Source organism: Lagenorhynchus albirostris, chromosome 13, assembly GCF_949774975.1.
Source record: "Lagenorhynchus albirostris chromosome 13, mLagAlb1.1, whole genome shotgun sequence".
Lineage (NCBI taxonomy): Eukaryota > Metazoa > Chordata > Mammalia > Artiodactyla > Delphinidae > Lagenorhynchus > Lagenorhynchus albirostris.
Window position 1 is genome coordinate 11,919,582 of NC_083107.1, and position 14,565 is coordinate 11,934,146.

Here is a 14,565-nt window from a genome sequence, read left to right on the forward strand (position 1 = left end):
GCAGTCACTGATCGCTTTGCTGTCCTTATAGCTTTGCTTTTTCCAGAAAATCAGTAACTATCAAAAAAAAAAATTTTATTTATTTATTTATTTTTGGCTGCATTGAGTCTTCCCTGCTGCACACAGGCTTTCTCTAGTTGCATCGAGCGGGGGCTACTCTTCGTTGCGGTGCGCATGCTTCTCACTGCGGTGGCTTCTCTTGTTGCAGAGCAGGGGCTCTAGGTGTGCGGGCTTCAGTAGTCATGGCATGTGGGCTCAGTAGTTGTGCCTCGTGGGCTCTAGAGTGCAGGCTCAGTAGTTGTGGCGCACGGGCTTAGCGGCTCCATGGCATGTGGGATCTTCCCAGACCAGGACTTGAACCCGTGTCCCCTGCACTGGCAGGCGGATTCTTAACCATTGCGCCACCAGGGAAGCCCCCAAGAAAATCAGTAACTATTAACTCTCTTGTTTCTCCCTTGATTTCTCAGCACAGTCCACACAGTGCTTATATTAGCCCTAACTGCTTCCCCTTTACCTTCACCGGCTTCCTGACAGAAGCTGAGTCATCTGGCATGTGGTTCCCCTATGTTCCCGGCATGCTTCTTATCTCCTTAGCCTTGCTTCTAATCATAAATGAGGAGGGAACTTGCTTTTTCTAAAGCTAACATATTCCTAGGAGCTGGCTTTATTATTCTAGTACTTTCCATATATACACCAGAAAAAATGTTCCATAATAGTAGACTATGACTGTGTGCTGATCACTGTATCTCCCAGTGTAGGTGCTAAAGGAACACTCGAGGAATGAGAGAGTGATCTATCCTTCTCCACAGACTCCTCCTATTTTTTGTCATCAACTTGGCCCAACTGTTATCTGTCTTAGGATCCATCGTCTGTTATCTGGTCTACACTGCAAAGCTCCAGGGTAGGGACCCTGACCTCCTCATTCACCAGCTCAAGGCCTTTGCATTCAGTTTTCTTTTTGCTCAGAAGACTCATCCTTCTTCCTGTCACTGTCCTTTTTTTTTTTTTGTGGTACGCAGGCCTCCCACTGTTGTGGCCTCTCCCACTGCGGAGCACAGGCTCCGGACGTGCAGGCTCAGTGGCCATGGCTCACAGGCCCAGCCGCTCCGTGGCATGTGGGATCTTCCCGGTCCGGGGCATGAACCCGTGTCCCCTGCATCGGCAGGCGGACTCTCAACCACTGCACCACCAGGGAAGCCCTCTGTCACTGTCCTTTTCCCAGTCCAGATGTCACTGTTCAAAGTACCTCCCCTGACCTTTCTATCTAAAGTCATCCCAGCCTCCCTCTCTCAATAGCATCACCCTGAATTAAGTTATTTTCTGTCTCTTCAGGAGGGCAGAGAGCTTGTCAGTGGTGTTCAGGGCTGTATTCAGAGAATAAATCCTGCCCTCACTTCACTCTGCTATACCTTTTAGCTACCATCTAATTTTACATGTTCCTTTTGCCCTTGCCAGGAATCTCCTTATTTTCTACTCCAATCCAGCGTACAGAGGTGCTTCTCCTGGGAGGTTCACCACATCATCAGAATATGGCTGGTCCTGTTCAGAAAGTATATGAAATCCTTTGGCTCAGTTTCAAGCATCACACATGTTAATGTTAACTCCCAGCAGCCTGAGATCCTGACTTCTAACATCTGAACTCTGTATGTGAACTGATTACTTCTCTCTGCCTTAGCGTACTTTCCAAAACTTGGCCTGCTCAGACTCATAGAAGTTTCCTGCTCCTTCTTCTCTGATAACTTTTCGGATTTCACATTAGTTGGCTTGACAAGGGGCTACCATGTCCGCACTTCCTAGTGGTGTAAGCTCACTACTCTGGCTCCTCCTACCCTGCCTCTTCTGTTGCTATTCAGTCCCTGCAGGGCACTTCTTGCATGAATGGTCTACCTCTGCAACCTCTACTTCTTATCCAACTGTTCTGTTTCAATTTCTTTTTTAAAAAATAAATTATTTCAAGCATACAGAAAAATTACAGAGAACAATTTGAACACATGTATGTACCACCCAGCTCTATCAAGTCTTCGTATTTGCTTTGTCTTTTTTTTCAGAGTTACAGCTAAAAATTACTCAGGAGCCATTATTTATGACCCATCTCCTGACTTTAGCACTCCTGATGGTCAATTTGCCTAGTCATCTTACTTTGCAAAATTTTGGAATTAAAATAAAGTACCTTCGATCCTCTGCTGTGGTCTTCTTACTTGGATTAGTTTGGGTCCCATTTGGGAGTCCTCTTCCATTTACGGTTGTGCCACCAGCTTGAGTTCTGGGAGCTGTCTTGTTTAGAAAACAGTTCTGGGGAAGAGCCCTTTTCAACTTGGAGTCCAAAGTCCGTGCTTTTTGTTGACAGCTGTTGTTGCATTTATTCCCTTTGGCTCCATTTGCTCTTATGCTAGGGGTGCTTGGAATGACTGAGTTAAAGCTGCCAACTGTCAAATTAGGCCTTTGGCTTATGGCTTTTGATTTTTGCAGTACATATGATGTCCGACGTCTACAACAAGCTCGCGTGGGTTTATGATCTTGCTTTGTGTTTGGATGTCTGTTGTTACATCCTCTCTGAAGCACTTTGGGGTATGTGCTGGGTTTGCTATGTTTTACTTTCTGTTCAGTAACAGTGCATGACTGTAACTTAGTTTCATTTGGTCTTTCATACTTACCCCTATTAACCTTTATATTCTTTATGTCCTTAACCACTGTTTTCTTTGATGCTTGAGTCCTGTTAAGTGTCTGGACAAAGTGAGAGGAAACTGTTTTTGGGGGTTTTCCCCCTGGTCTTGCAAGATCTGTTCCTCTAGAGAGTTGCTGAGACTTCTCTGGTGGAATCCTGATTTGTGTTTCTTCAAGAAATTGTTTATTAGCTCTGTCTTTCAGAACAGCACTGTTCACTGACCTTTTGCCCAAGACTTCTTTAGTAGGAGCCACACTGCTCTTGGTTTGATTAGTTTTTGGCTTACTTACGGTGCCTAATTCAGGATTTGGCTTCCTCTCAGAGTCTGGTAAGATTTGGGGCAAGTTCTCTTTGTTCATTTCTTTTAGACAGCTACCCAAGGATTCATTTTCAACATGGGTATTGTCCACAGAGTCTGTACATTTAGCAGTTCCTTGTTGTGTTACCTGCTGCTTGTTAGTTTTCAATTCCTGTATATTAAGTGACCCCATGGTTTTTCTTGACAGTTCTCCAGTAGTGGATGATCCAAATTCATGGTGTTGTTGACTACTTCCGGAAGGCTTACGGTTTGGGTTAGAAGAAACACATTCTGAAGTGAGCCTTTTTTTGCCCAGAAGTTTTGGTGGCTCCAACTTTGGCCTCTGGGACCCTGTGATACTGGCAGGTCTGGACTGATGTTTAATGCTGATGGGTCTTGTAGCTTTGACAGGCAAAGCAACATGGTTGGTAACATCCTTTTTAGGTCTAATAGTCTAAAAAGACAGAGAAAGATATAAAAAAAGTAAACTCATAACAACAGTCCACTGTTTTTAAAATAAAAAAACTAGTTATTTTGTTTATAATTTCATTTAAGAGAATTGAATCCTGAGAAAATAAAAGACTCACTAATAGATGATTTTTATAACTGGAGTTCCTATTAGAAATACATTAGAATCTTTTAGCTTGATAGAATTCAGCAGAGATGCAGTGAACACATAAAAATTGCTGTTTAAAAAAATAAATTTGGCTCCATCAAACAAGTACTTGCTGAATGCCCATTATATCCAAGTGAAGTGTCATTCTAGGGACTCTGGAAAGATACATACATAATAGACTTATGTTAGGGTACCTCCCAAATTCCTCCTAGTACTTTGCATTGCTACACTAATTTTCTTAAAACAACACTGCCTTTGTAAAGGTCAGAGTGTCACTCAAGAAACTTTGTCTCATCCTGGAGATCAGTGGTATGGATATGCTGGGAGTCCTGAGATACTCTGGAACAGTTCTGAATAAGTACCTAACATCTCAGCAGAAAGTCAGTCATATTTGTGAAGTCAGGAAAGGGTTTTAAGGTTAGATTGTACATTATTAACAAGTAAATATTTCAGTCATGTGATTTAATTTTGGATAAGAAAGGTAGGACTAGGTTGCAGAGAACTTTTAAAACTAGGGAGGGGTGTTTAGAATTAATATGGTAAATAACAGGGACAGGCCACTGTGGATTCTGGAGTGTCTGCATTGAACGCAGTTACTCAGAAAGGAGAATTTGGCAGAGATTTGTAGACTATCCAGGGAAAGATATGGCAGTGCTAGAGTTACTGTCCTCTATTTTTGGTTTGATAATATGATGAATAATTACTATGTAAGCTTTGTGAACGTGTAAAGGACGTCTGTAACTAGAACCACTTGTCCTTAAGGGCGAAGAGATGGCCACCCTAGGATGGCCTGGGCATGTGCACTGTTGCTCATGGGTACTCTAGGGGAGCGCTGGGGGCGGGAGGCAGAGAGACAGACGGTGTGCTCATGCGGCCACAGCTGGGTTACTCCTTGAGCCCCAACATTTACATCAACCTCGGCTCTCCCCATTACTGCTCATTACTGCTTACTGAAGAGGCAGGGATGTTGGTATAAACTTTCCAATTATGTGCTATTCCTTACTCGTTCTTTTTTGTATATTAAAAAAAAATCGACATATAATTTGTACCCCATTCACCATTTTAAAGCATACAATTCAGTGGGTTTTAGTATATTCAAAAGACTGTACAACCATCGCCACTAATTCCAGAACATTTTCATCATTGCAGAAAGAAATCCCACATTTGTTAGAAGTCACTCCCCATTTCCTCCTCCCCACGGATCTGGACAACCAGTAATCTATTTTCTGTCTCTATAAATTTGCCTATTCTGGACATTTCATATAAATGGAATCATATAATATGTGGCCTTTCGAATCTGGCTTCTTCCACTTAGCATAATGTTTTTGAGATTCACCTGTGTTGTGGCATGTATCAGCACTTCATTACTCTATTTTTTAAATAATAAACTTTAGGGCTTCCCTGGTGGCGCAGTGGTTGAGTCCGCCTGCCGATGCAGGGGACACGGGTTCGTGCCCCGGTCTGGGAGGATCCCACGTGCTGTGGAGCGGCTGGGCCCGTGAGCCATGGCCACTGAGCCTGCGCGTCCGGAGCCTGTGCTCTGCAACAGGAGAGGCCACAACAGTGAGAGGCCTGCGTACCTAAAAAAAAACAAACAAAAAAACCCCAAAAAACAAAAAAAACCAAAAAAACCCAAAAAAACGCACTTCATTTTTAGAGCAGTTTTAGTTCAAAGCAAAATTGAGTGGAAGTACAGAGACTTCCCATATATTCCTTGCCCCCACACAGGCACGTCACTTCTTTTTATGGCTGAATAAATATTCCATTTTATGGCTATATCACATTTTGGTTATCTATTCAATTGATGGACATCTGGGTCATTTCCACCTTCTGGCTATTATGAATAATGTTGCTATGAATATTTGCTATAAGTTTTGTGTGTTTGTGTGTGTGTGTGTATCTCTGTTTTCAACTGTCTTGGGTACATATCTAGGAGTGGAATTGCCGGGTCATATGGTAGCTCTATGATAAACTTCTGAGGAACTGTCAAACTATTTTCCAAAGGTACTGCACCATTTTACATCCCCACCAGTAATGCATAGGGGTTCTAATTTTTCCACATCCTCCTCAACACATATTATCTGTCTTTTTGATTATAACCATCCTAGTGGGTGTGAAGTGGTATCTCACTGTAATTTTTATTTGCATTTCCCTAATGTTGAGCATCTTTTCATGTCCTTATTTCCCATTTGTATACTTTCTTTGGAGAAATTTCTATTCAGATCCTTTGTCCATTTAGAAATTGGGCTGTCTTTTTATTGTTGAGTTGTAAGAGTGCTTTATTTATCCTGGGTCCTAGATCTTTATCATATATAAGATTTGCAAATATTTTCTCTCTTGTACAGTTTTTATATCTTTATTTTAGATCAGCCTGGCCTTGCTAACTTACTGTAAGTGGTAGAACTGGTCATGCAGTTAGTTTCAAGTACTTCATTGAGAGAAAAACTAGGCTTAGAAGAGTCATGAGGCTAGCAGAATAGCCCGCAATCAATAGGCAAATATACACCATTCGAGCTGGAAGGGATTTTGGAGATCATTCAATTGAGCCCCTTCATCTGAGAGGGAACGTGAGCTGCCCAAGGTCAGGCAGGGTGTTAAGAGGCAGGGTTGGGGATAGAACTTCAGTCTCTGACTCCTGGCCTCAGACAACTCACGTCAGATAGATCTGATTAAAAAAAAAAAACAAAGACAGAATGTACAAGAAGGAACAAGTGACACAAACTGAATTTGGTCACTTCATTCTGTACATATGAAGCCAGAGAAGGGAGAAAATTCACAAAGGATATGACTAGGGTTTAAATCAAGGAGAGATTTACTGCATCTGTACTAGGCACTGTGCTAGACTGCAAGGGGATACAAAGATGACAGAAGATGACACATGCCCCTGAGAAGTGCTAACAGAAAATTATGATACGAAGACATGAGGGCTGTAGTAGGGCTGGGAGGGATTGTAAAGCTCATCTGATTGGTGGTTTTCAAGCATTTTTGTTCATATACTCCCAAAATAATTTTGACAAACTCTGTGCCTTCCTATACTTTTAAAAGTTAATAGCTAACATTTTTCATCATTAGTTTAAATAGCTGCAAATATGTAATTTCAGGCACACTGACAATACTGACATTTCAAGATGAAATGAAATTTGATACCCACTATAATCCATTTAAAAACTACAGAAACACACTCTTCTTTAACAACTGAAAATATAATACCTTTCTTTTTTCTCCTGGTCTGTTCTCATTCCAGTTCACCACAAAATTTTTATACTAGATATTTTTGCTTGGAAGTTTATAATCCATTACCCTATCATACTTCTCAACAAATATATGTCTATAAGTTTACCTTAATCTGTATTTACCATAACTATAAATAATTCAGCAAAAGAAGATAAATGTTACCAATTTTGATCAATAATTATTAAGTATAAAGAGTAAAATACTTTTTCATAAAGAAATGGAAATATCTCTTAGTGAGTTGGCCCCCCACAATTAGTTCATGTATTCACTGGAAGACATTATATTATTCATTGCTAGAATGAGACAGAGGTCTTCATCAGTTTTATTCCTTTGGCTTTTTAAATAAAAACACAGGAAATTTGTGCACATTATCAAGTAGATGGGAATAGAAGATGTTTTGTTACAGCAATTATAGTCAATTCTTTGAACTCATCCAGAGGCATATGCTAAAAGTCATGCAGTGATCTCTCAGCAAAAAATTATTTTTAATGTTCTTCCACATGACAATGTTGAATGCAAAGAACTGGAAGCTGCTTGAACTGCAAAAGGCTTTCTGAACATCACCACCATTATTTCAAATTGTCCCTTGATTTTGTACTTTGGAGGTACATATTTCCATCCCTGGGCAAAACAAGCAGAGAAAGAACTGAAAAGTGGAAGAAGGATGACAAGGGAGTGTCAAGGGAGGTGGGAAAGGAGAAACTGAAGCACATTCGACGACAAATCAATTTTGGGCAAAAGCACATACGGAAGCTGAAGATGTGGAAATTGGTTCTGTTAAAATGTGTACCTGCTGGAGATGCTTTATGCACCTCCAGAGGAACATATATCCCAATATGCAGACACTTCTAAATGTACTTCAATCTGCATTAACTCAATCCTTTCAAACAACTCTATGAGAAACCTCCTATTATTCCCATCTCACAGATGAAGTTAAATAACTTGCCCAAGGTCCCTGAGCTAGAAAACAAAGGAGTGAGGATTTGGACCAAGGCAGTTCCTTAACTATTATACACTACTGTTTCTCAATAAATCCAAGAGGATGGCTCCAAGGAATCTTTGCAAATACGTTAACACTCCTGATAGGAACAGAAAATGAAAAACTTCTTTTGTGTGTTCCTTCATGTGCCAGAATGAAACCTGAAACAGTTACGGTGAGGCTGTTAATTTCACAAAGTGAGGCATGGCAACAGCACACTAAGAGCATGCCAGAAAAGCTTTGTTCAGGTCCTTATCGGCTGCATAAATGTGGCCAATCTCCTTGAGCCTCAGTCCTCTCATTTGTAAAATGGGAATAATAATATCTATAATCTAGGGAAGGTGCCATAAAGTCCTGGCTTTTGCAAGATAGTTTTGATTCATGCCTGCTGGCCCAACATATTAATAGCACTTCCTTTTACTCTCAAAGGTCTCTGGACATTAAGTCATATGACCACCCTGCTTATAGCGTTGTTTTGAATATTAATTGAGATATTGTATGTAAGGTGTCTCATCCAGTATCTGCATAATAATAAGTACTCAAATGTTAACTCTTATGGTTATATATAAAAAATGTTTTATAAATTGTGAAGCCTTATACAATTGTAATGATGAGTTATTTGCCTAGTACGTTGAGTTTCTCCCAAGTTCCATAATTGCCTTCCCCACTTCATTTTTATCTTCACTACTGTGATATCTACCGTAAAGGGTAGGTATCACCTCATTTAAGAGATGATTTACTGAAATCAGTATTGTCAGCTTCGAGCGAACCTTCTGGGAGCTCTTAATGAGGGCCCCTTCCAACAGAGTTTTTAAGCCTTGCATGCTATACCAGTTAAATCTTCCTAAAGCAGAAGTGTAACCCAGGGGCTTCCCTGGTGGCGCGGTGGTGAAGAATTCACCTGCCAATGCAGGGGACACGGGTTCATTCCCTGGTCCAGGAAGATCCCACATGCCGCAGAGCAACTAAGTCCGTGCGCCACAACTACTGAGCCTGTGCTCTAGAGCCCATGAGCTACAACTACTGAGCCCACATGACACAACTACTGAAGCCTGCGTGCCTAGAGCCCGTGCTCTGCAACAAGAGAAGCTACCTCAATGAGAAGTCCACGCACTACAACGAAGAGTAACCCCCATTCTCCGCAACTAGAGAAAGCCTGCGCAGCAATGAAGGCCCAACACAGCCAAAAATAAATAAATAAAAAATAAATATAAAAAAAAAAGTCTAGCCCAGTAATTCTCAACTGTTCACATGATCATGCACCACTTTTGCTTTCTATGCATTTTCTATCCTCCAGTGTCTAATGATGTCCCATGTACACATAACATATATAATCCATATATGAAATATACATGCCTATGCATATAGGTATATATGTATATGTGTGTGTGTCTGTGTACATTTAATGAACGAATCATTAAAACTTATGAAAATTGGCACCAGTGTCACACTTTGGGCAACATTATTTCAATTACACTTGAACTTAGATAAAACTATGGTTTTAAAAATTAAAGTTGGGATTTTTATTGATTATTTTATTGCAGATGAACAATTTGTGCCATTTTCAGGAGGATAATTTCTCCCATTTTAAAACCTTAAGTATGTTAGGATCTTTTTATCATTCCATCCACAGTCTAGCTGAACCGAACTGATTGGGAAGCACAGGTAAGTACCTTGGAAGATCCAACACAGATGTTCTCTTTTAATGACTACTGAGCTATTTAACTTCATGGCAGCATACCAAAGTAGTTAAGACCATGGGCTCTCAGCCTATCAACCTATTAAGAGATTAATAACTATGTGACCTTGGGAACTTAACCCTTCTGTGACTCAGTTCCCTCATCTGTAAAATGGGCTACTAATAGTCCTACCTCATAAGGTTGTAAGGACTCAAGGAGTTAATGCAAGTCAGAAAAGTTCCAGACACATAGTAAGTATTCAATAAACGTTAAGAGGACAAAAGTGCACTTAAAGATTTTTTTTGGCTAATAAACTGAACTATAGTATGTTGTACTTTTCAAAAAATGATACTATTGCTTACTAAACCAAACTGTTCTTATATTTATGTAAATACCTTTGAAGAACATGTTCTTTAGGTTGTTAACATGTTTGTTATTTTTATTGCTAATCATCCAAAACGGATATTTTTTAAAAGACTAATTTCTACTTACAGATTTAGAAGGTGGTGGATTCGGGCAATTATTCTTGGCTTTTAGATAAGGCCTATAAAAGATGAAATAAGATTAATTCTTGGTACAGAAGAATCAGCAAGGCTTGGGAAGTACAGTGATTAACAGTACAGTAATTAAAAATTTTTACGGTTAGAATTTTAAAGCATTAGAATTTCCATATATGGTAAAAAAAAATTCAAAAATTATGATTGACAGAAAGTCTCCTTATCATCCCTTCCTCAGTCCTATTATTCTACTCCTCAGCGACCACAACCACTGTTGCCCGTTTTTTTCTGTGATCCTTTCATAGATGTCCTATGCATAAACATAACATTCTAACAGTATTAATAAAATATGTGTTTTCTTCATTTCTGCATAGTCTTACTCAGTGGAACATCATTCCGGGAACACTGCAATGTGCCAGGCACTAGAGATTCAATGCCAAATAAGATAATTAAATGCTTCTTTAAAAAGCTTGTTTTCTATGACTGTGAATCTGTTTCTGTTTTGTAAATAAATTCATTTATATTAAATCAACTATAAGTAAGAAAAAAACTTGCTTGTTTTTTAAGTATCTTCACATAGTGAATTTTCAGGTGGGGAAAGTGATATAAATAAAAAATGCTGAGGCACATATGAAATCTAGCTAGTGAGAGATAAAATGCAAAAAAAAGAGAAAAACAGAGAATTTAGACTCAGTCTTCACAGATCATAAACTGACAAGACTAACAGGGACTTTGATGCTTGTTTCTCCCATCTTGGATGTATGTAAGTCCTGGGAAGGCAGGGAGCACATACCTTCAGAAGCAAGAGTGACTGATACATTACAGGTATTAAATAAATATATGTTGACTACATGAATTAGGTTTATTTAATCAAGGAAATAAAGTCGAGTAAAAACCCAAAGTAAAAAGAAACTAAAACAAAGGGTGAAAGCTAACTTTGTAAAAATTGGTTTTCAAATAAAAATTTAGCAACATGTTGGGTAGAAAAACATATCAATGCTAAGGCAAGTGAGATAACGCCATTTAGATGACAAGATGTTGACAAAAGATCAAAGTGAAGCAGTCATATTCCGTTTACCTCAAGAATAAGTGCTAAGAGGGAGACCAAAGAGCACTGTCAGGCTGGAGGATGTGGGTGTGCAGCTATGGAGGATGGACTGAACCGGCTCTCCTGCTTTAGAGAGAAGTACCAGAACCAGCGTCACTCAACTCCTCGGCCAAACATTGCCTTCACAAGAATCACTCTCCCAGGAAACGCAGCAGGGACAGGAAAAGCTTGCAGCATTGCAGGTGATATTGTAGACCCTCCTCTCCCGCCTTTGGAGACTGTCACAGTAGTAATGCTTAAATCTTTGCCAACATCTTTGTCATGGCTTGCCTGGAAATGCCCTTTTTGAATAATCATAGGATCCCAAGGCAAGTCTGAGTAGACTGCAAACAAAAGGGCTATGTTTTGAAAAGGCTTTAAGTTGCTATTAGCAACCAGGGCAAACGTGCATAACCGCGGGAGACAAACTCACTTGGTGTTTTGGCACTTCAGTTTTCCCTTGGCTGCTAGGTACTCCTGGAGCTTTCTCTGCCGCTCTTCTGCAAAACAGGCGAGCAAACAAACGCGTGAGATTCTAACCAGTTCGTTTATATTCTAAAAGATGACACCTCTCTGTAATGATTCTGGCTTTGGACCATAAAGCTATAAAGTCCCCAGCCCTACAAATGTGCCTCCAGGTTAATATTAACATCAACAATATCATTTATATGCCACGTTCAAAGCTCGTCACACACACTTCCTTTCATCTGCACTACAATCCTATGAAGTATTTTACAGTCCGAAATTTAAAGAGGATAAATGATATGCCCAAAGTTACCCAGATAACATGTGGCTAAGCCAGGATTTGAAAGCAGGTTTATCCAAACCCAAAGCCCTTGCTCACAGCCACTGTTCTCAGCTCCAACACATCAAGCTTTGCTTGAAGAGATTCTGTTACTGGCCCACCTAAGCTGGCAAGCCCGGGCCTTGTTTTATTAATCCCTTCTAACAGGGATGATGACTTTTGACCCCAAACCTTTACACGGTTGCCTTTGGTACTAAGGACAAAATAGGCCAGGTTAGGGGGTTCATGGCAAACATCTATCCATATGGTGACTTTCTAAGCAAGGCATCTGTGAGGGAATGAAAAGTCAGTATTTCCATCTTCAGGAAGTTTCAATCTAGTAGTGGAGATAAACACAATAATAATTACAATATAAGGCAAAATCTAAATGCCATAAAATAGGGTCAAAGAAAGAACTAAGGGAGTCCAGAGGCAGAGACTCAGTGAGGGGACTGGGTGGTTGGAAAAGGCTAAAATTCAGTAATGGTTTAAAAAAAAAAAAAAGAAAGCTATAGGGGTGCAAAACAACTCAACCTCATTTAAATTGAGTTGCCCTGTGTTTTTTGGGGTTTTTTTGTTTTTCGTTTTTGGAGTATAATTGCCTTACAATGTTGTGTTAGCTTCTGCCGCAGAGCCAAGTGAATCAGCCATTCGCATACACACATCCCCTCCCTCTTGGGCAGCCCCCCCCCAATCCCACCCAACTAGGCCATCACAGAGCAGGAGCTATCTATTTTCCACGTGGTAGTGTATTTATGCCCTGTATTTTGATATCTGGCTCTGATGCATCCCTAGGAGACAGCTGTGTCAAGAGGACCGTTGGAGACTGAGAGACGGGGCTGGAATCCCAGCTCTGTGACTTCTAGCAAGTTAACAAACCTTGCTGCTGCTGAGCCTTTAAAATGGGGCAGAAATGCCCATCTTGAAAGGCTGCTGTGCCTAAACAGTCAACATGCATTATTACCGAAACCAACAAAACACTATACGCATTTTGGAGCAGGTGGCAGGCACCTGAGCAGGAGTACGCTGAAAGTCAGCAAAGGGCTCCAGGCACATCTAAGAGGTCGGGGAGCCCTTCAGCCTCCGCGCACGTTTAACCCATCAGCTTCCACCAGGGCGCGCAGGCTTGCGAGGAGATGAGCTCCGCGTCGGGGTGAGACCCTCCTTGACAGCTGTCACTACTCGGGCGGCCGGCGCTGCCCCGAGGGCCACACCCGGGCTCCGCCTGGAGCCAAACATGGGCCGCAGGAGCGCCTAGCTTCCTACTGACTGTGCCACCCCGGGCAAGGGGCCTCAGGTTCTTTACCCAAACGAGGTGACAATGACAGCTTCTTGCAGAGCTGCTGCGGGAGTCACTGGGAAGATGCCTGGGAGGCACATGGCCCCGCGCACACCCTCCCCGACCCCCGGCCCCGACTTCTCACCGGGGCCTAGGGCCTGGGCTCGGGTCAGCGCCCCCTAGACCGGAAACGCCGACGGAGGGGCAGAGGCAGGCAGGCGAGCGGACCAGCCACTTCCGCCTAAAGGACTCACTCGGGGGCCTCCCTTCGTCCCCGCCCGTAAGACACAGCGGCTCGAAGTCATACTCACCCGCGGCGGCGGAGGGCCCCGGCTGCACCATGACTCCCCAGCTACAGTTCTTCTTCAAAAGGCCGCGCCTGCAGTCAAAGCCGGCGCGTCGGGCGTGCGCCCACTCTCATTGGCTCCCGTTGTTTTGAAACCCGCCAGTCGGAAGCAGGGGAGGGCGGGACAAAAGGAAATAGACGCGTTGTGGTTGGCTCTGCCAGTCAAATCACCCAGGGGGCCCTTTGATTGGAAGAACGTACAGTTGAACGGGCAGTTGGCACTGAGGGCGGCTGGTTAAGTGGGAGAAGCCCCCCTTTTAAGGATGCGGTTTCTGGGCCGTTGTGCTGTCACTTACGCTGAAGGCAGCGGGGATGGGCGATGGGGGAGCCCCCGGGCCCCATAGACAACGCCTCCCCAGCCCCCTTAGATGCTAAGGTTCACATAAAAATAAGATAAAACCAAAATGATGAATTTGGCGACTCCACATGAGTGTACATCTCCACTTGTTATGGGTCTCTGAAGCTAAAGGATCTTAGTTTTTAGTACTGCAGCGTGTCTCCTTTTATGTTTTTCAGTGTGCTAAGATATACAAAACAAAGTTTACCATTTAAGCCATTTTTAAGTGTACAGTTCAGTGTCATTATGTTCATTTACAATGCTGTACAATCATCACCACTGTAAAAAATCAAACATGTACCTCAAATAGAGTAGGGAGATCAGAAGGGGGAGTTCTCATATTCTGCGACCACAGGGAGCCCAGTCATAAGAAGAAAGACTCCTGCTTCCTGGCAAGGACTCGCCAATGAAAAGCCAGGGACTCTTTGTTTATTACAGCTCTCCCAACTTCCGTTTCCCCCTCTGTAAAAGCCTTTTCCTTCCCTCGACTTCAGTGTGGCTCGTCATGGTTGCAGATCCCAAATTGCAATTCTCTGCTGACCCTGAATAAACCCATCTCTGCTGGGAAACTATCTGGCAGTCTATTTCAGGTCAACACCATCATCTGTCTCCTGAGCGTTCGCATCCTCCTAAACAGAAACTCTATACCCATTAAACACTAACTCCCTGTTGCCTTCTCCCCCCAGGCCCTGGCAACCACCATTCTACTTTCTGTCTGTGATTTTGACTACTCTGGGAACCTCATTTAAGAGGAATCATACAGT

At 42.0% G+C, this 14,565-nt stretch overlaps 1 protein-coding gene across 2 annotated transcripts in view; it reads right to left on the bottom strand.

Annotated features, from left to right (window-relative positions):
- The window catches only part of CKAP2L (cytoskeleton associated protein 2 like), a 30,483-nt gene extending 16,974 nt beyond the window's left edge, over window positions 1-13,509 (bottom strand). Inside the window, exons 1-4 of one of the 2 annotated variants that reach the window (XM_060168609.1) lie at window positions 13,430-13,509; window positions 11,489-11,555; window positions 9,964-10,015; window positions 2,171-3,417 (exon numbers count right to left, since the gene is read on the bottom strand). In XM_060168609.1, coding sequence (XP_060024592.1) covers window positions 2,171-3,417; window positions 9,964-10,015; window positions 11,489-11,555; window positions 13,430-13,460 — 1,397 coding nt within the window. In that variant the 5' untranslated portion in view covers window positions 13,461-13,509. The remainder of the gene's footprint in view (window positions 1-2,170; window positions 3,418-9,963; window positions 10,016-11,488; window positions 11,556-13,429) is intronic. The other variant, XM_060168610.1, reaches the window with a different exon arrangement.
- Between the last annotated feature and the right edge of the window lie 1,056 nt (window positions 13,510-14,565).